Source organism: Lonchura striata, chromosome Z (assembly GCF_050655825.1).
Source record: "Lonchura striata isolate lonStrDom1 chromosome Z, ASM5065582v1, whole genome shotgun sequence".
Taxonomy (NCBI): domain Eukaryota; kingdom Metazoa; phylum Chordata; class Aves; order Passeriformes; family Estrildidae; genus Lonchura; species Lonchura striata.
In genome coordinates this window covers 40,420,855-40,440,661 of record NC_140740.1, presented here as the reverse complement: position 1 = coordinate 40,440,661, position 19,807 = coordinate 40,420,855, and the positions used below count along the sequence as shown (strand labels likewise).

The 19,807-nt window shown below is 42.3% G+C and overlaps 1 protein-coding gene across 4 annotated transcripts in view; it reads right to left on the bottom strand.

The window, feature by feature from the left end:
* Positions 1-19,807, bottom strand: part of ST8SIA5 (ST8 alpha-N-acetyl-neuraminide alpha-2,8-sialyltransferase 5) — a 68,872-nt gene that overhangs the window by 25,627 nt on the left and 23,438 nt on the right. For 2 of the 4 annotated variants that reach the window (XM_021538898.4, XM_021538899.3), the window contains exon 3: positions 5,875-5,982. The exons of the other annotated variants lie outside the window; for them this stretch is intronic. In XM_021538898.4, the coding sequence (XP_021394573.1) occupies positions 5,875-5,982 (108 nt within the window). The remainder of the gene's footprint in view (positions 1-5,874; positions 5,983-19,807) is intronic. 4 annotated transcript variants of the gene reach the window in all.

Sequence of the window (19,807 nt, the reverse complement as noted above, 5' to 3'; positions counted from 1 at the left end):
TTAAAATATAAGCAAGAGAAAATGGTCATCTCTGTATGCACCATGTAGTAATAGCTCTGCTGAATCACTGCATGCACTTCTGACATTTCATCTTCAGAGGTTTGAGACACTGGTGAGAGTTACAAAAGGACCTGCAGAAATTTTCTGGATTCTGAAATATTATGAGAGGTGTGTGAAGCTCAATCTAAACATACGGTGACTGAATAAGGAGATACTGCACCAGGAAGCATTACTGGTGGCAGGAAGGTTTTCAGTACAGTATAGTAAGGAAAAACAGTATTCAATGCCTGGAAGCTAAAGATAGAAATGGCATCTTAAGTTCAAGATTGGCTGTCTTTCTAGAAGAATCAGAGTAACTAAAAATTCAGGGTTTAGAATTCTTGTACAGGGGCTCAAGTTTTCCAAGAGATTCTGGTAGCTGATATTAAAAGCTATTGATTCATGAACCCACGGATCATTCACTTAAGTTATTTAGTATGTTTGGTCTTACAGAGTTATAAGCTTTTCTGGGATTTGATAATAGATGGTGTTAGATGGGTCCATCCATCAAGACAAGGATCAAGATATTGTGCCGGTTTTCCAAGTTAAAATTTTTGATTTCAAAAAAACCAAAACTACTTCCATGGATCAGTCCTAAATTCCTAAATTTGATCTTCTTCTTCAGAGGACTGGCTTTTATATTGCTGTCCTTTGAAGGCTGCTCATGGATAGCTCACTGAACATCCGCAATAAAGTGGAATGTGCACAAATTTTTTTCCTCAGAAGTGCTCCTTTTCTGGATTTTTTTTACCTGGTCCCATGATTCCACAGGTATCTTACATATCTGTGCAGTCAAGATGATGGTTGTGATGCCCTGAGGATATATTTTTCATCACAACTATGGAAGCTTCTGGCAAACTGTCACTGGCTCTTCACTGCCATTCTTATTATGATCTCCCATCTCCAAGTCTCCACACACACATCACATGGAATTGCTTGGCTCTGCTGCTCATTACCTCATTAGCAATGTGAATTGACTAAATATCCACTCCTGCCAAAGACACACTGTTCCCTTCCCATCTGTCCACTGGTTTGGGACACAAGCCTCCCCACGGTTTCAGCCTAGCACAGCACCAGAGTAAGTTGCAAAACACAGCTCCACTGCAGCAGTCATGGGTGTAGCAGCAGGAGCTCCAGCAGAAAAAGCCCTAAATGGTACAGCAAAGCCCAGGCTGCCTCCTGCTTCTCCCTGGAGATCAGCCCACCTTGCAGTCCATCAGCACCACCACCCCCTGTACTTCCCAGGTCCTCTCTGAACCAGACTGACACTTGAGACTGAACTCTAACTGACTCTTCAGTTAGAGGTTTTCCCACTTTGCAGTATGTGAATGATTTATTGGAGGCTACGTTGAATTTGAGTTTCAGGGACATGTTGGTGCTTCTTGACTTTTGCTGTATCAAACCAGTGCTGTCTCCAGACAAGCAGCAGTGGAGTATACTGCAGGAAGCCCTATTTTCCTAATTTCATTTCAAAACTCTCAGATTTTTAATAAACTGCTGCTTGGATGTTTTAATCCAGCCCTTTCCCATTCACTCTGACTGAAATAATCTGCTGATGTTGTTATCCATATGACCACCCACCTAGAAGATAATAGCAAAATTCATGACAACCCTTATACACCAATGACATCTTAAAACCCACATTTTAGCTTATTTCAAGAAACTGCCTTTTTTTTTCTTATTTTTAGATTTTAGGATTCTTGTATGAGGAACTCAGCAATATGACTTAAGCAAAATCCTAAGCCCTTACATTTACTCTTGTAAAACATGTATTTGATAAATCAGTTTGATTCTACTTTTTATTTTGTAGCCAATAGGGAAAAAGCTTCAGATTTTTTATACTAGAGAATTCAGTGCACAAATTGACAGGCCTAAACTATGATCTCCTCTCACCCACCAAAGGCTTCTGTGGTCTCATCACAAAACTCTACATTGAACCTTATCTGCAGCTCCAGTAGACTGAAGAGAACACCATAAACCAACTCATATGGCAGATAAGTCATCCTGTCATTAAGGCAGATTCTTGCCAGTGAAAAATTATTTAAGCATGATGACTCACAATCCCAGTAAATTGCAAAACATATTAAAAGGAGAGCAGAAGAATCAGGGCTCTGGGAAGGAGCTGTATCTATCACTTGTCATAACCAGCACTAGACAAAACCCTTTAACTGATTCTCCATAAGGATGCTGTAAGGTTTAACAATGCTTAGCACAAAGTAAAATGCAAAAGATAGAAATATGAGTAATGGGTGATGCACAAGAATCAAAAATAAGCCAATGTTAAACAACTGGTTGTTATTGCAACTGTGTGGGTAGTCCTCTTTTGGTTGAAATCCCTATGGCTTTTGGGGAGCTCCTGTGCTTCACTTGTACTTCTTGCTAGTAATCAGTTTCCTTGCTACCTAGAAGGCCTTCAGCAACATGATCTGAATCAAAGTGAAGGCTGTAGTGCCCAAAAAGGCCCAGCAAATTGGGATCAAGTGTCTTCCCAGAGCAGTGTTAGGTGACACAAAGGGGATCCACACTCTTAATGGATCACTCACCACATACATGACACGGGATTTTATTTCCATGGGCTGCTTCTACACATTCTGAAGAATTGTCTTAAGCACTGTGGTGAAAACCTGGGTTAGCTGAGTTACCTCAGCACACCAGAGCTGTCAGAGCAGGGCTCTGTGGGAGAAGTGTGTTTGATTTCAGACCTCAGCCTTCAGAGGGCTGGAGCCCCTCTGCTCTGGAGCCAGCCTGGCAGAGCTGGGGCTGTTCACCTGCACAAGAGAAGGCTCCAGGGAGAGCTCAGAGCCCCTGCCAGGGCCTCAAGGGGCTCCAGGAGAGCTGCAGAGGGACTGGGGACAAGGCAGGGAGGGACAGGACACAGGGAATGGCTTCCACTGCCAGAGGGCAGGGACAGATGGGATATTGGGAAGGAATTGCTGGCTGGGAGGGTGGGCAGGCCCTGGCACAGGGTGCCCAGAGCAGCTGTGGCTGCCCCTGGATCCCTGGAAGTGTCCAGGACCAGGCCGGACAGGGCTTAGAGCCACCTGGGATAGTGGAAGTTGTCCCTGCCCATGGCATGGAGCTGACACTGGATGAGCTTTAAGGTCCCTTCCAAACTATTGTGTCATTCTATCTAAGGAGTGACCCAGTGTTAACTGAAATCACATAACACAATAATATTAACCTCTTTCTTACTTGATCATTTTCATGTTGTGTTTAATCTTCATTGTTCATTGGTTTCTCTAAGGCCACTATTCTCATGAAGTTTGGTAACTTGCAATTCCAATGCACTCATTCTTTCAGCATGGTTTTGCTTTGGAAGTCCTTCATTTTCATCTAAAACTTCACTCCTACAGGATGAGTTGTCAGCATCTCTACACCCTGTATTAAGTTATGTAATTAAAAGATAAAGAGTAGTTCTAGAATATGTTCAAGCTGATACCACATATGCATGAATAAACATGTCTCTCTCTATATATATATATATAAACGGTAGAAGCCAATGGAAATCATATTTTTATCTATTTCAATTAATATCTTTAAAGACCAAACCTTTTACAAGAAGGTGATGGCACAGCAAACTGCAGAGCTATACAGTGAAAGGTATTCTGTGTGCTTATGCTGATATACAATTAGTTTTGTGCACTTCAGACATCTCTCTGGAGTCCTGTAAATATATACAAATAAAATCAGTTCTGTGAAATATAGCCTGCAATTTTTCCATTCAGTGGAAATAATTATTCATTAGAGAAAGACTTGTTTTCATTTTATATCACCAGCCTAAAGTTGAGTGTCAGATTAAGACTCTCAGGAGATGTCTGCTGACAACACAGTCAGAAAGGTGATCAAATGTAAATAGTAAACAATTTTGACACAGCTCTGCAGTAATCACCACACAGTATCATCTCCACACAGTACTTTTTTTTATTTTCACAGTACTTTTTTTTATTTTTCTATATTCCCAGGTTTCATACAGTAAACAGAAGGATAAATAATATCCATAATGCACATAGGTGTGAAATATGTTGCAGCTAGACTTATCCCGGACTGAAAAGCTACCAGCTTCACTGTCAGTAACACAGAACCACAGAATGTCCTGAGATGGAAGAGACCCACGAGGATCATCCAGTCCAGCTCCTGTCCTGCACAGACACCCCAGCAATCCCACCCTGGGCATCCCTGACAGTGCTGTCCAAATGCTCCTGGAGCTCTGGCAGCCTCGGGGCCGTGCCCATTCCCTGGGGAGCCTGGGCAGTGGAGACAGAGTCACTGACATATCACATAGCACAGACTTTGAAATACACTTTTTTCCTTCATTGATATACTAACATTTTCCAGTTTATATCTAGCTTGTGCAGTTCGTTTGTGTAAAAACCACTTGCACCTTGAACCTCTCTGTCTTTGAAGAGCCTGAAGAGACTGAGAGCAGCACTGTGGTTCAGCCCCTCTGACTGTGTCTTTTGTATTCAAGGGTTTTGGTTCCCAGACATCAAATCAATGATGGTTCAATTGTCTCTGTCAAAGGTGTCCAGACAAGAAATCTGTATTTGTTTGTTTTCTCATGCCCTCAAGATGATATGTGTCTTTGTGTCATAGTGAGTTCTTTTATATGCCAAGTGTCTAAACTGAAGACTTTGTAAATACAGACTATGTATGCAGATACTGAAAAGGCAACAAGAGTAGAAGACAGATAGATACACACACCAACATATATACACATGAACCCTTTTTTCTCCTGCTCTAAGTGAAAAACTGCAGTGGAGGTTGGTTGCTCTCATAAAGAACCTTTACAAGACCAACCAGCAGAGCAGCAGGCAGCACTTGTACAGGATCACATTACAGCAAGAACCTGAACAGGAACTGCAGTATTGCTGTGGTTCAGTGACAGGATGATTTCTGGCAGGTTAGACTCTGCAACTTCTGCTTGCCTTTGAAGTACTATCAGCTGCACAGCTGCAGTGGTGTATGGTTACAAAAATATGTTATTTAAAATAAAATGGGCAATTTACCCAGAGTTTTGTTTATACACAAGTACTAACTGTAAGGTTCTTTAAATTGTTTTTAGTTTTTTCTTTATTTTCCAGCTCTTTATAAGATTTCCCTGCTGCTTATTGAACTTGATGCTACACATGACTCAGGAGTTTTAACTCCTGAAACTGGTGTTCCAGGAAGAGAGCCCAAATATCCACCCTACACCCATGCCTGGATTTGTGCAGATAGCCTGGCATAGATGTGGAGTTCTTTAGGCACAACTGCTGCCAGTCTTCTGAGTCTGCACATGACCCTGCAGACACCTGAGCCCATGTCAAACTAGGAAGTACAGAGTGCAGCAGCACATCAGTGCTTCTCATGTTGCCAAGTACTGTAAATAAAGTCTTATCTTGACAGAACACTTTTACCCTGCTAGGCCCTGAAAAGAATTCAAGTCACACTATGTTTTCATGGAATATATGTTTTATTCCAAGGACCAGATTCCCCAGTGTGCTCTGTGTGCACCAATGCTGTAATGTTGGGACATTCTCTGCCAAAGTCCCATTCTCCCATACTGCCACACCTTGACATACAGCATTGATAGGGAAATAGGAGAGGTCAGGACATAGAAGCCACCCTCCTGCAGACTTCATGGATGCTTAGGGCATAGTCCAAAATGTCCCCAAGGCTTGCAAAGGGGAAAACAGCACAGTGCTTGGACATCCCTGACATCTTCTGTACTATGGGGAGCAGTGCCAAGCTGCCAAAGCACACTGCAGATCTCATTTTTCATACAGCCTGTGTTCACATTTGTGGTTCATACAAGGAGAGAGAGATCTCTACAGCCATTCCCTCGGGTGTTGGTACCTGGTGCCTGTGTCACTGCCACTCTTCACTGCTCCTTCATCCGTGAAATTAAAGGTGCCGGTCCAATTTGCCAATTCCTCTCCATTCTGCCAGCTAAACTGCAGCCCTCTAGCAAGAAAACGAGGCAGTTGATATTTGATATAATTCATTAGGTTAAGTCTATCAGCATGAGTTCTCACATCTTATTTATTAACATAAAAATGTGACCATGACACATTCATCAAAAACAATTAAAAGATACCAAGAACAAGAAGATATGACCTTACTAGGGTAAACAAAATAATTTTTACTTCCCACAGACTCTGCAAGTCCTTGGATGAAAATAATACCAGACTCTCCATTTGAAGGCCTGTAATTATCTGTGCTCATAAACAACACACATGTATGAGGAGGTAAAAATAAACATAAGGGCAAAAAGCTGGAGACATGGGAAATCATGGGGCTGATGTAGTAAAAGCTCCAAACTTCAGTTTTACATCTACAGCAGTTGCTAGATGTGGTGGGCACTGGGTCCTTCCTCTGATTCGCTGGCTCTGCTAGCAAAGGATATGTCATTTGATGATGTCTCTAAAGTCATAATGCAGTGCTTATTTTGCCTATTTGGTAAGATGGCATTTTTTAAAGCCAATGCATAAACACAATCATCACAAGTCCCTGTTTTCCAGACTTTTACAGATTTGTTCCAACCCCAATGATGACTGCAGTCTTCTGGAAATTACACCAATAGCAGGGTAGAAGTTTAAAAATGCTGGGGAAATATTTGAAAACACAAGCCAAAACCCTTCCCTTATCTCAGAAGCCAACAAAAAGGGATCTTGTAGATTGTTATTTTTAAACTTCTCTTTAACCCAATTTCATTATTTCAGAAGTCTGGCAAGCTGAGTTGTGAACATTTGGTCCTGCCAATACTGAAAGTTAACTTCCCAGTTGGGCTGTGTGGGGACAGCCAGGAAGCAATCTGCCAGCGCACTTTGTCCAAAACAAAGGGCATCCAAGACTCTGATAGTTTTGCTGGTCACCAGGCTTATGACAAGGGCTGGTGAATCTCTATGGCCACATCCATCCTTTAGTCTAATTGGCATCAATTATCAGCACAGGGAATTAAGAAGGAACAACATGGGATGTTAAAATATGCCTAGGGGAATCTTGTGAGGTTTGACAAGGCCAAGTGCAAAACCTGTACCTGGTCCAGGGCAGCACCCAGGATCAACCCAGGCTGGGGATGAGCAGAGGGAGCAGCCCTGGGAGAAGGACCTGGGGGTGCTGTGGGTGAGAGCTGGACCCACCCCAGCCTGAACCCCCCCTGCCCTGGGCTGATTCCCCAGCGTGGGCAGCAGGGCAGGGGGGATTCTGCCCCTCTGCCCCTGAGCTCAGCTGAGACCCCACCTGCAGAGCTGCCCCAGCCCTGGCTCCAACAGCACAAGGATGTGGAGCTGCTGGAGCCCATCCAGAGGAGGCCACGGAGCAGCTGCCAGGGCTGGAGCCCCTCTGCTCTGGAGCCAGCCTGGCAGAGCTGGAGCTGTTCACCTGCACAAGAGAAGGCTCCAGGGAGAGCTCAGAGCCCCTGCCAGGGCCTCAAGGGGCTCCAGGAGAGCTGCAGAGGGACTGGGGACAAGGCAGGGAGGGACAGGACACAGGGAATGGCGTCTACTGCCAGAGGGCAGGGACAGATGGGATATTGGGAAGGAATTGCTGGCTGGGAGGGTGGGCAGGCCCTGGCACAGGGTGCCCAGAGCAGCTGTGGATGCCCCTGGATCCCTGGCAGTGTGCAAGGACAGGCTGGACAGGGCTTGAAGCTGCCTTGGCTAGTGGAAGTTGTCCCTGCCCATGGCAGGGGGAGTTGCTGGATGAGATTAACTTTCCTGCCCAAACTGCCCTGTGATTCCATGATTCATATCAAAGTGAGTATATGTTATGCTATAATGGCCATTGAGTGATGCAGTGCTCTAGATTATCAGGCAGCCCCATAACTTGTGTGTTTCTCTGGCAATTTTTAATCAGCTGACCTGAAGGTAAAATTTATGAATATTTATGAATATCAGTGTGAAGACAACATAAGAAAATTACTTGCACACTGTCACTTTGAGGCTTGTTGAAATAAATGCTTGTGGTTCTCTTCCATATACCACAGTCTTACACATTTTTTGCCACACTGTAACTGCTATAGAAACACAGTTTCTTCAAATATATATCTTTCTAAAAGACATTTAAGTATATGGCCTTAAAAGAATCTTTTAATTGTTAAACACATCACTGAATGATACATTGGGAGAGAAGTGTGGAAAAACCAAGTTGGGATTGCGCCTTTTAATAGGATTTGAATTCTCTATTTGGGACTTCGATATTTGCAAACTGAAATAGAGAGCATTAATCCAGATAAATGTCTGGTGTTGGTGTGTCTTCCAAAGGTGAATTCTCCTACAGCATAGCCAATATTCAGGCAGATTAAATGAAGAATTAAAACATGCAGTAAAGTCCTTTCCCTGTCTATGTCTTTACTCTGTATGTAACAGCTGAAAGGAAATCTAAGTAAATGTTCCAAGGTGAAGGGGGGTGAATCTGTCCATCTAGGAAAACAAATTGTAAAATCACTCTTTAATGCCCCCCTTTCATCAAGCTGTTTTTGGGGAAGGGTGTGCACTGCAGCAGAGGCACCAAGTGTAAAGCACATTCACATTTAGGGTAAGATCCAAGGGGAGATTGCAAGACTAACCCTGAGGAATGGCAGATATGTCTTATGATGACTATCTTGATATACTTAGCTTTGAAGTGGCAGGGTGGGGATCTAATTGAGGTACAAAAATATCCAGTGAGGGATCTGGGTATGACACTTCTCTGTGGTTAAGGACAAAGTACAGAGCTGAGAGCTGATCTTAGGGTCACATTAAAATTAAATGTCCAGCCCTGAACCAGACAGACCATACACAGCTCTTCTTCCAACAGGTACGCCAGGGATTAAGAGAATACACACTTATAAATACACAAAACATCCCACCAAAGAAATTTTGCACAGCTCATAGAGCTGTGTGTCTCACTGAGTCTACAAAACTGAGACCAAGCTGCTGCTTTTCATTTTTTGCAGAGGTCATACAATAAATCTCTTTCTCACAGTAAGAACTACTTCCATAAATAATGGTTTGTAGTATTAGAACTGAGTAGAAACCAAGGATGAGACATTTAAAAACACTGATTTAATTATTTTTCTAACAGGATTACTGAAAGCTTAACCATTTATTCCAATCAGCCTTGAGTTGGGAGAATTTAATTTTTGAAATACAAAATTTTCTAATCCTCTCAGGTTTAAGTTGTAAGCATCCATAAAAAATTATCTGGTCAAATGTGCAAACAGCCTGAGAAAACAGAAAAGAAACTTGAACCCCTTCATAAATGTATTTCTTTGGCATTCTATTTCAGTCAAATTCTACCATGCTCACTCTCAGCAGTCACTGCATTTAAACAGGTAAACAAATTAAGGTTCTGTGAATCAGAATTGCAATATAAAAGCAGACAGAGGACAGAAGCACAGAAAAGGAAGAGAAAAAATAACAGAGCAAAAGGGAGGGTAAGGAAAGATTAAAAGAAGGTAAGGAAAGCAGACATCAAGGTCTGCTATGTAATTTACATAGCTTATGTCAAACAGTTCAAACAAAAAAAAAGGAAAAAAGAAAAAAAAATTTAAAAAGAAAAATAAAATAAAGAAAAACTAATTCTAAGCCTGGAATCATTGTCAATGATTGCCAAGTGGAACATTGCCATTTGCTCAATTTGCCCTAATAAAACAACTTCTAAAATCAGTATGTGTCCCCAGTGTGTGATGCTGATGATGGCAAGGAAAGAATTCATAAAAGGTGTAATAACCAGAAACTCTCAGTGCAGAGATGCTTCATTTTGCCATGAATGTAAGCAAATTATTCATCAAGGAAGATATACGTCATTTATGGATACCATTAATCACACGACTTATCCATAATAAATAAAAGTATGAGCAATGCTCTGCCTTGCGTTGGAGAAGCTTGGTGAAGTTGGATGTCTTAGCAACAGAGACCTTGAGTTTCAGGTAAATGTCAAAGCAATATTTTGATCTTAATTGGCAACTGTAAGTGTTGAATCAGTGTGTGGTCAAATAAACATTGGTGTAAAGTAGAAATAGGAGGGGGTGAAAAGCCAGAAAATTAGCAAAGCAGCAGTGACTCTGAAGGTCTTGTTCAAAAGTGTCTGTCAGGAAGCAGCAGGAAGCAAAGACTGAAAGTGTGTTGCTGCAATCCAAACAAAAAACAACTCCTACACATGCAGAGGTTTTAATAGCAGAGGATATCAGATAATTATGAGGATTTTGAAGTACAGGGCAAGAATGAGCAAGCAGATGAATTGCAGAGAGAAGCTTTGCGCCCATGCTGCTGTCACACTGAGATTCCCCCCTCAGCAGTGCCTATTGCCTTCTGAAAAGGAAAGGTGAAAATTCACTTCAGACCAGAAGGCAGGGCTTATAAAAGTGAGCTGCTAAAAGGAGACACGAAAGTCTTCAAGCACAGCTGGAGGTCATGTCTGCGCTCTACCCAGAGAGTGGGCCATGACTGTGTATGCAGCAGAACCTGTTCAGGAGAGATCCATGTGCTTCCCAGGCACAAGAGCAGTTTGGTGCAGGTGGCTGAGTGACACAGCGATCAGCACCTCTGGGTGACAGGGACTGAGTGGCAGCAGGGGCATCACCTGCCACTCCAGCCACAGTCTATTCCCCAGATACCACCAGTTCATCCCATTTAATCCCAGGCAGCAAGCAACTTCCACTCATCTTTAAAAAGTGACAGCTACAGCTATTCTCATTTGGCATCTACCACAGGCAGGCTAAATCCAAGCCCAAGCAAAACCAGATAGAAATGAATGTTATTTTATAACAGTAAAGCTAAGCCAAAACCTGACTCAGCTTGCTGGCCTACACAGATGGGCAAGAAAGGAGAAGCAGAGGAAGGGAAGGAAGATGTGGATGTCCCCAAGAACAAGGCAAATTATTTGTCTTTCTGAGCTCCCTCTGTTATTTGTCATCACTTCTCCTGCTCTTGCTTTCCAGCAGTTCTCATATCCCTTCTCCATATGCACTCTCCCTAACAAAGAGGCCATTAGGAGGTAACAGGAAATCCAGGTTTTGTGGCTCTGGCTACAATTGAAGTTGTAAGCAAATAGTATATTCATTAATTCCATATATATTATGAGTAATTTTATAATCCTGTTTCTGCAGGCCTGGTCATTGTGATGCACTTCCCTGTTACCTCTCAGATATAGAAGATATATCCAGTTCCTGTTCTGATGACCAACAGCCCAGGCCATGTAAGGGCTTCCTAAAGTCACTGGAAAACCTCTTTCACTGTACCTCAGTTTCCCTGTTTTGTAATTCTTGTGCCCTTCAGGAAGAGGAACTGAAGACTTAGTGTTAAATGATCACTCTGCTCTCTTTAAAAATGGAAAGTGATGCCCTTAGCCTATTAACAGGGTTGTGTGTCACAGAGGTGTTGGAAAGTCAGATGGTTAATCTTGCCAGAGATTCAGTTCCTTCTTTCTGAAAAAAAAAAAAAAAAAAAAAAAGAAACAAAAAAAAAAGAAACTATGACTCACTGAGTCCACAGGGTGTATGGAAAATAAAACTAAAACCATGGTATGCATGAGTGACTTGCAGATGAGAGTGATTGGAAACACTCACTAAAATGGATCAGGGAGTTAGAGGAGCTTGGGTGAGGGGAATATCAGGAGTCTCCAGTGTGACAGACTGCTGCATAGGTGAAGAGAAGCCCAGCAGCTGGCAGAGACAGCAGTTTTGGAGCAAAACCAAGGATCCCTTTTCATTTGTGAACCTGCCAGAAAAAGCCAGATTATTTACACTGCACTTGAAAAGGTATGAGAGGGGTCCAAAAGGAGTAAAGGACTAAAGTTACCACCAGAGAACAGCGAGACACTGAGATCAAACCCACCCCAGTAGTGCCCAGTCAGACCAACCTGTGTTCAAAACCTCTTCCCTGACAAAAGGGCCAGACTTAGTCCCTGAAGACCATGAAGCCAGATGACATGAACAAGGTAAATGCTTATTTGAATAGTTAAATACCACTTTAAACATCCCAATCCATTTTGAAATAAGCACACAAGGCCCAACAAGTTAAAAGATGCAGCACAGGGAAAAGAAAGAAATATAAATCTGCGTACAGCAGTCCAGGTCCAATTGACCTGTGCTATGTAATGCCAGGAAAATACCATGTGTGTGCTGGCCTCTTTCAGTCTAGAATCCAGGGCCATAAGCCTGACAGGCAGGATACAAATAAATAAAACATTCCTGTGGCCAACTCAAGTACTTGAGCAATATGCTCTCCTTCTCATGTCAGTCGATTAAAAAATTCATATTTTTCAGTGGAAGAAGCATTGAATCTGACTAGTCAAGTTTAGAAAAATACTTACTTCTCCAGAGAAATTAGCAAAATGCAAGTTTTAGTCTTGATAGAAGCAAATACATCTTCTCACTGTGCTTTAATAGAGATCAACTTTCATCTCAGTGACCTACAGATTTGTAACTAGACTGACAGTGGGTAATTACTGAGCTCATCACTTACCATCTCACAGGGACAAAATTATTAAAAGGTTTTGAAAATTGTATGAAAATATGTGGAAGAGAATGAATGGCATACTCAGAGCAAAAGGAATTAATTAAATAGCATGGACCCCACAAAAAGCAAAATATGAATGAACAATATCGGACAAGAGCACGTCTGCTTTCATTACACTCTTGCCCTTATGGAATTATACCAGAGAGAAGTCTGGCTCTTTATGTTAGTGGGAAACAATAGTATTAAAATGGTGGAGGAGTATATTTTGACTAGTGCAAAAAGCAAAATTGGAAACATAGGTGGGAAGCTTCTGGATTATAACCCTTATTATACAGAAAAAAGATTTTGTTTTACGTAGCACATTTCACATTTGGGTCAAATCTGGCATCAGACATTCACAAGCAATATCTGAAAAAACGTAGCCTAAAATCACTTCCCCGGAAGGATAAACACATTCAAATAGTTCACTTAAACGGGATTTAATGTTGATCAGGACATCAAGAACATCAAAGGGTACCTTCTAAACCTTTACAATCTTACCTTTTCTCATCTGTGGCTGGAAGACAAATATCTAAGGAGTAATACATAAACTTTATTAATCCTATTGGTAATAATTATTCACATCTAGAATTATTCATAATTGAAATCTCATTATTTGTAATGGGGCAGCACAAAACCAACAACAGAATGAAATTATAGTGAGGGAGGTAGTTTTCAAGAAAATAATAAAAAAAACAAAACCAAAACCAACCAAGCCCTGAGGACAGACACTCACAGGAAATCCCAAATTATTTAAGATACCAGTGAATTCTGACATTTGAGATGGTAGATGCCTAATGCAGCATGGGTTCAAAATCTCACCAGACCACAAGAGGTCTGACTAAAATAATTGCACTGCATCTCAAGTTTCCAGTACTAATACATTCAGCATCAGGTCAAGTGTCCCTAAACTGCCCTAAGGGCTCATGCTGAAGACAATGAGCAAAATGCATTCACAGTCAGTTCATGTGTACCCAGTGCTAGGCACAGGAGTAGCAAATATTCTCTCTTTCCATCACAGAAGTGGATGGCACAGTTTTCTCCTACCACTTAGGCAAACCTTTCAAATTATTTACAGCCTTCAAAAGCCCAGCTTTAGCTGTATTTGTTCTGATAGAAAACGCCATACCAGTGACAGAGGCTGCTTTTAAAGCAGCCACCCTGAGAACTAAAGCATAAACCCAACTAAATAAAATGGACATGAAAGGACATCAACTATCTGCAGGGCTGATGGAAAAGCAAAATGGATGCAAGCAACAGAGGGCAAGCATGCCTCAAAGAAATGAGAGGTTAAGTCCACAATTTCCCTGAGGGAGACGTGGACTGCTGAGCAATGAATACACTTGAATTAAAAATTGAGGAATGAAATTAAAAAGCAATCAAGGGTAAGAGTGAAGCACAGTGGAAGTAAGAAAATACAAAGCTTTGCACAGTGATTATGCCTGAAACAAATCAGCAAGTGTAAGAATGATCAGGAAACTCCAGCTGGGTCAAAAATAAAAGACCTAGTTACCAGATCAGCAACATGGGCCACAGGGGTCAGTGGTTAAGGGAGCACGGGAGGGGCTGTGGAGAACATGAGTGGAGCACAAACAAAAATGGGAACACAGGGCTCTGGGTTTGGCATTTTACAAATGGAGGCAAGGCTGCATGTTGTACCTGACCACACACAAAGAGTAAAGCATGTAATTCTTTTCAAAACATCATAAAACATGTTGATGGTACTTCTCTAAATGAAATGTCACAGCAGTTAAATCATTTTGGATGAAAAGGTGTTGAATGATGGGCATTGGCAAAACTCAACCATTACTTTGTCATACTGAGGCAAAGATCTGTGTAAAATGAGGATTTAACCCAGATATTCAGCTAAATACACAAGAATTGTTTTCATGGACAGAAGCAGGCCTAGATCTTCACACAACAAAGTTAGACTGAAGGAAGCTGCTACTGGGTACTACATGAATTAGGATCAGGATTTAATTGTCTCTGTATTAATCAGTAAAGACAATGGCCACTTATTGGCTGGTAAGCAAGATACCTATTACTCACTAGTCCAGGGCAAAACATTTTTCTGGAGAGTTCCTACAGCCCAACATGATTCAAACCAACCAGAGTGGGCTTGTAGACTCTGGCCTAGGAGCCGCTGAGTGGCCACAGCCAAAATAAAAGGGGCAAGTGGGCAAAGACCAGTCTGTAGTGACCCATCCTCATGATATGAGGTCAGGAAGACCATGGTGTAACACATCAGGGAGTGACACTCTTGGGATAATGCAATTTGCACTGAAATAATGGATGATCATTACTTTAACACAGACCAGACCAGCAGGTGGTTTTTTGCCATCTCAACAGCAGAGGTGAAAGAAAACAGTGCTAGAAATACAGCATAGAGGGATCAGGGATATAAACCTGCTGGCTTTCTGCATCAGGGCCATGGGGAGCACTGCTAGGGAGCACAACAGAGGAAATAACATTTCCTGACACTCTAGTACTAAAACTTCAGCCACTTGATCCTCTCCTTTAAAAGCAAATTAAAATAATGGTTAAAAGTCCTCAAACCTTTAAGTAGAAGAAGGAATAAATTTTGGATTCAGGAGAATTGCCTAAAGCAACAGCAGCAGTGGGAAGGGGAATGGGTGACAAGTGGGATGGGGTGACTGCATCCAGCCTCTGGATGGCAGGATACCAACGTGTAGGAGCCAGTCCAGAGGAAGCCACCAGGATGATCAGAGGGATAGAGCAGCTCTGCTGTGAGAAAAGGCTGAGAACACTGGGATTGTTCAGCCTGGAAAAGAGAAGCTTTGGGGTGGCCTTTCAGCATGTGCAGGAAGCCAACAAGAAATATGGAGAGAGACTATTTACATGTGCCTGGAGTGACAGGACAAGGGGCAATGGCCTCAAATTGACAAAGGGTAAATTTAGGGTTGATTTTATTAGAAATTATTCCCTGTGAGAGTGGTGGCACAGATTGCCCAGAGAAGCTGTGACTGCCCTTGGATCCCCGGCAGTGTCCAAAGCCAGGCTGGATGGGGCTTGGAGCAACCTGGGATAGTGGAAGGTGTCCCTGCCTATGGCAAGTGGTGGGACTGGATGAGGTTTAAGGTCCCTTCCAACCCAAAACATTCTGGGATTCTGTGATCCCATGAATTTGGAGACAGCTGAATTAATCCATCAACTCCCTGTTGGTTCTGCCCCCTCCACCCCATTGCCAACATGGATGCCTGCACCCCATGTATGGTCTTGGGAACACCCTGTAGCGGGAGCAGCATGGCTAGAGTGTCAGCTTCTCCTGCTGTGCTCAACTGGATCTGGCCATTTTAAGGTGATGCCCATATCCTGTAAATACACTTTTTTTTGGTGCTCTATGTTGTTTGAAGACTTTGCTTTGTTCTGAAGTTTCCTCTCTGAAGAAGCCTCCCAAACCCAAGACCTGCCCAGCACCTTGTCAGGGATTCATCCAGATGACTCATAGGATACATGTAATTTCTGTGGGGTAGTAATTCCCTCTGGTTAAAGCTGGAAGCACAGAGCTATGTTACCAGAGAGAGATGACTCACTAGGTGACCTTCAAATTACGCCTTTTGGGGCAGATGTTTAAATGGAAGGAGAGTTTTAACATAGGAATGGCTAGGTTATGGCTAACACTTTCACTTGGTATTAGGAGCTGTGCCAAGGATGGGGCAGGAGCTCTCAACTGACCTGAGCTGGCTGTAGTTAGGACAAAAAACCCAATTTAGGACAAAATCCAACTTGGGCCACAAGTAGCCTCCATGTCTCCATTCCAATTCCTGCTGTCCCTGCTGTAAGAATGACATGAATTTAGGGTACAGACTAAATGTGTAGTTAAGGTTTATTTTCTCTGGGCTTATTTCTTTAGTCCATACAGTGCAGAAATTGATCACAAATAATCTTATATGGTAAGGAAAAAAGTAAGAATGCCTGGGAATTGATTTGCAACTGTTGGATAAAAGCTGCCTAAGATATTCATAAATGATGGGTTTACCTCAAGTAATGAGATTCTGATATTAGTAAGAGGGCACACATACATAAGAGTGATATTTTATTCTCATTTAGAAGAGACAAAGCTTTCAAATAATGCAGGCTGCCTGCATGGGAAGATTTGCTGACTCTTGCTGTATGATTTTTTTCCCATTTTTTATTTATCCTCTGGCAGGCCCTGGGGTAATATTTGTTGAGAGTCTTTAATAGTTTTGGAAATGTGTTCTCCTCACTCAGCTGAAGAAAAGGAGTTTTAAAGGTGCAGATTCCCTTCTTCAGGTGACAGTTTCCCTGTGCAGAAGTCAGTCTGTTAAAACACCCAGAATTTAGTGAATTTCCTGCCAAGAGATTATTGGTATATAGCAAAGTATTGCTCTGATATTTTTCCCTTGCCAAACGGAAGGACTGTCCTATTGATCTCTCCCATGATACAGGCTGGGAGATGAAGACAGATTTCAACATTTTTTTACTTTAATGGCAGTTTCCTGATGTAATCCAGGATTATTCCCTGCTGGCCAAACAAGAGCTGACAAAAAAAAAGGCCAGCCCTCAGCTGAGCATCTTATTCAAAGGAAAATTCAGCTGAAAGGCAAGCATTGGAAAGATGAGTCAATACAAAAGCAAGCGCCAGATCTGGATTTAAGCAGAAGACCACAGCATTTAACCTACTTTAGCAGATCAATGCAGTGGATTTTTAATCATCACATTAATCCTGAAATAAAAATAATTACCCCAGAGATCGGTATTAAAGTCCCTTAATTATATCTCATTTCATCATCCTTTTTACTTGGGATCAGAAGCTACAGAGACCAGAGCTTCCTGATGTCATTTCTCCAGCTTGCAGTTTGGCTCTCCTGTTCAAGACTTCAGATGCAACTACAGGAATGAGGCACTGGCCTTGGTAAGAGCACCCATATCCATCCCACCCAGGAGAAAACTGAAAAAGGGGAAAAAAAAAAAAGAAAAATGTGGACAGGATTATGCTTTCCAATGACACTGTATAAAACTGCAAAGGATGGAGTGGGGAACATTATACAGTGGGTAAAAAATGTGAGAATGCCTAGAAATTCAATCTTTACATTGTCCCATTCTTCCAGCAATGCCAGGAGTTCATTAACATCCCAGAAGGGGAAAGAGAGAACTTAGACCAGAGGCTGGGCCCCTTATCAAATTTCACTGAGCACAGTTTATTTCCTGGAGCATCCTTTCCTGTCTACAGTCCTACCGCCCCCACAGATGCTCTGGGAAAATGGCTATGGGCAAGTGCAGGACCCCAGTCCTCCATGGACAGCCTCAGGTGGGATTTCATGGCTATCAAACCAGCCCATTCCCTGCTTGTAAGGGCAAGTGGCATGGCACACCTTACAGCCACGCTGTAAAATTTTCCATCTTTCTCCCAGAAAAGGGTACCTTTCTCCGCTCTGCTCTTTGGGACCAGTCCTGAGTCTGTGCTGTCACTTGCATTGTGCCCAGGCTGCTTGGTTTAGGTCACCTTCCCTGCCTTGTTTGCCTTCACCCATTTCTACCATCTTCTTGCAGAGAAAAGAGCTACCCTGGTGTTATATTTAGAATTAAAAGCACTCTGCATTTACTGAAATAGTATTTTAGGGCAATTTTCATGTTTCTCCAAACACATGAGGGAATTTCTTCCTGCTGCCCTGGGAGGAGGCCATAGGGCTCACTGTTGCTGCAGGTGTTGGGATGCAGACAAAGGCATCCCAAACAAGCAGCACGTAGAATCCTAGCGAGTAAATGGCGGTGGGTTCAGGCAGCGTCCCCAAGCTCCAGCTTGGCAAGTGGCACCAGGGCTATAAATATCCCCCTTCCCCTCTACAAGGAGTCTCTCCAAAACCACCAGGTACAAGTCCAAGGAGCCTCACAGCCGGAATCAGCTTCTAGCAGGAGGCTTAACACCGGAGGTTTGTTTGTGAAATCCAAGAGTAATTAAAGGTTACAGCTGCCCCTGCACGGAGCTCACTGGCAATCAGACTGCCCTGGAATGCTCACCAGAAGGTACTGCAGGACATTAAGAGTGAGGGAAGAAAAGGAAAACTGAAAAAAGAGTACCCTCATAACAATATTGTGGTAACAATGCAGACTGCTGCTTAAATCACCTTTCTGTCACCAAAAACTTAGAGCCACATCCTACATTTTTATTTCCATGGAAGATGGGAACAGCCAGTTCCCAACAGAAAGGAGATGAGGTGCTTTTTTTTCCCCTGTACTGAGTTAGGGGAGCCCTCTATGAGATTATTTTCACATTATTAATTAAAAATAAAGAAAGAAATAAAGAAAAAAGTAAAATAAATCATTGCAAACTGGAGTAAAAAAAATAAACAAAAAAAAAAAAAAATAAAACAAGTCAGCAGTGTTTTCCAGTCAAAGTGACAAAATATATGCTCATCTCCCTACTTGGGACTCTTTGAAGGCAGAGGGCTAGAATCAGACTTTCTCCTTGGAATCCCTGGAATTGGACATCAGCCTTTTTCATTCCCTAATGATGACAGGAGAGGTTCCTCAGGCATGAGGCAGGACAGAGGTAGGCCACAGAGATCACTCAGTGGAAGAGTTTCTGGTTGCATCTTCTCATAATTTTATCTTGTCTTTGCCATTTTTCATGTCCATTTGTACTTGTGATTTATTTTTCTTCTCTCCCCCGTTGCAGTAATGCTGACTTGGAAAAGCAAGAATTGGTAGGACTACCAGGCCTCCAGGACAAGAGGAAAAACTGAGAAAATAAGGCAAGATGAGATCTTCACCTGGCCATAAACTCATATTCTTAACCCTGAGGAAGCTTAGTACTACCCTTGTCTACCTACCAGGTTCCTGAAGCTCATCAAATATGGAGATTTTATACCTCATCGGGTCATTATTTTCTTTAAAAGTTCCCCATCATTATTAAATCCAAATCTTTCCTGCTACAACACTTTAGCACTTTGTGAGTGTTTAGAGAGATGTATTTATTGCTTTTTTCTTCTAAGGTTTAATCTGGGTATTTCAAGTCAGTTAACCTTTCTCCCCTCAATTTCTTCCAAGCCAAAAAAACTCATGTTTTCTATGCTTCTGCTCATTCTTGCTTCTTCCAGCTAAGGAAGTCACATATTACTGGAGCTGAGGTGCACAAAAAAAATCAGAGCTCCCCCAGACAAGGCCTTGTCCTAGACAAAGCACACAAATTGCTCTGTGGATAAACAACACCCCTGTCTAAACATATTAATATCATGCTTGCTTTTTCCTCTCAGGAAGAAACGTTGGCTGATTTGCCAGCATTTTGCTTTTTCTTGGCACAAGGCAAACAACTACATGAGTTG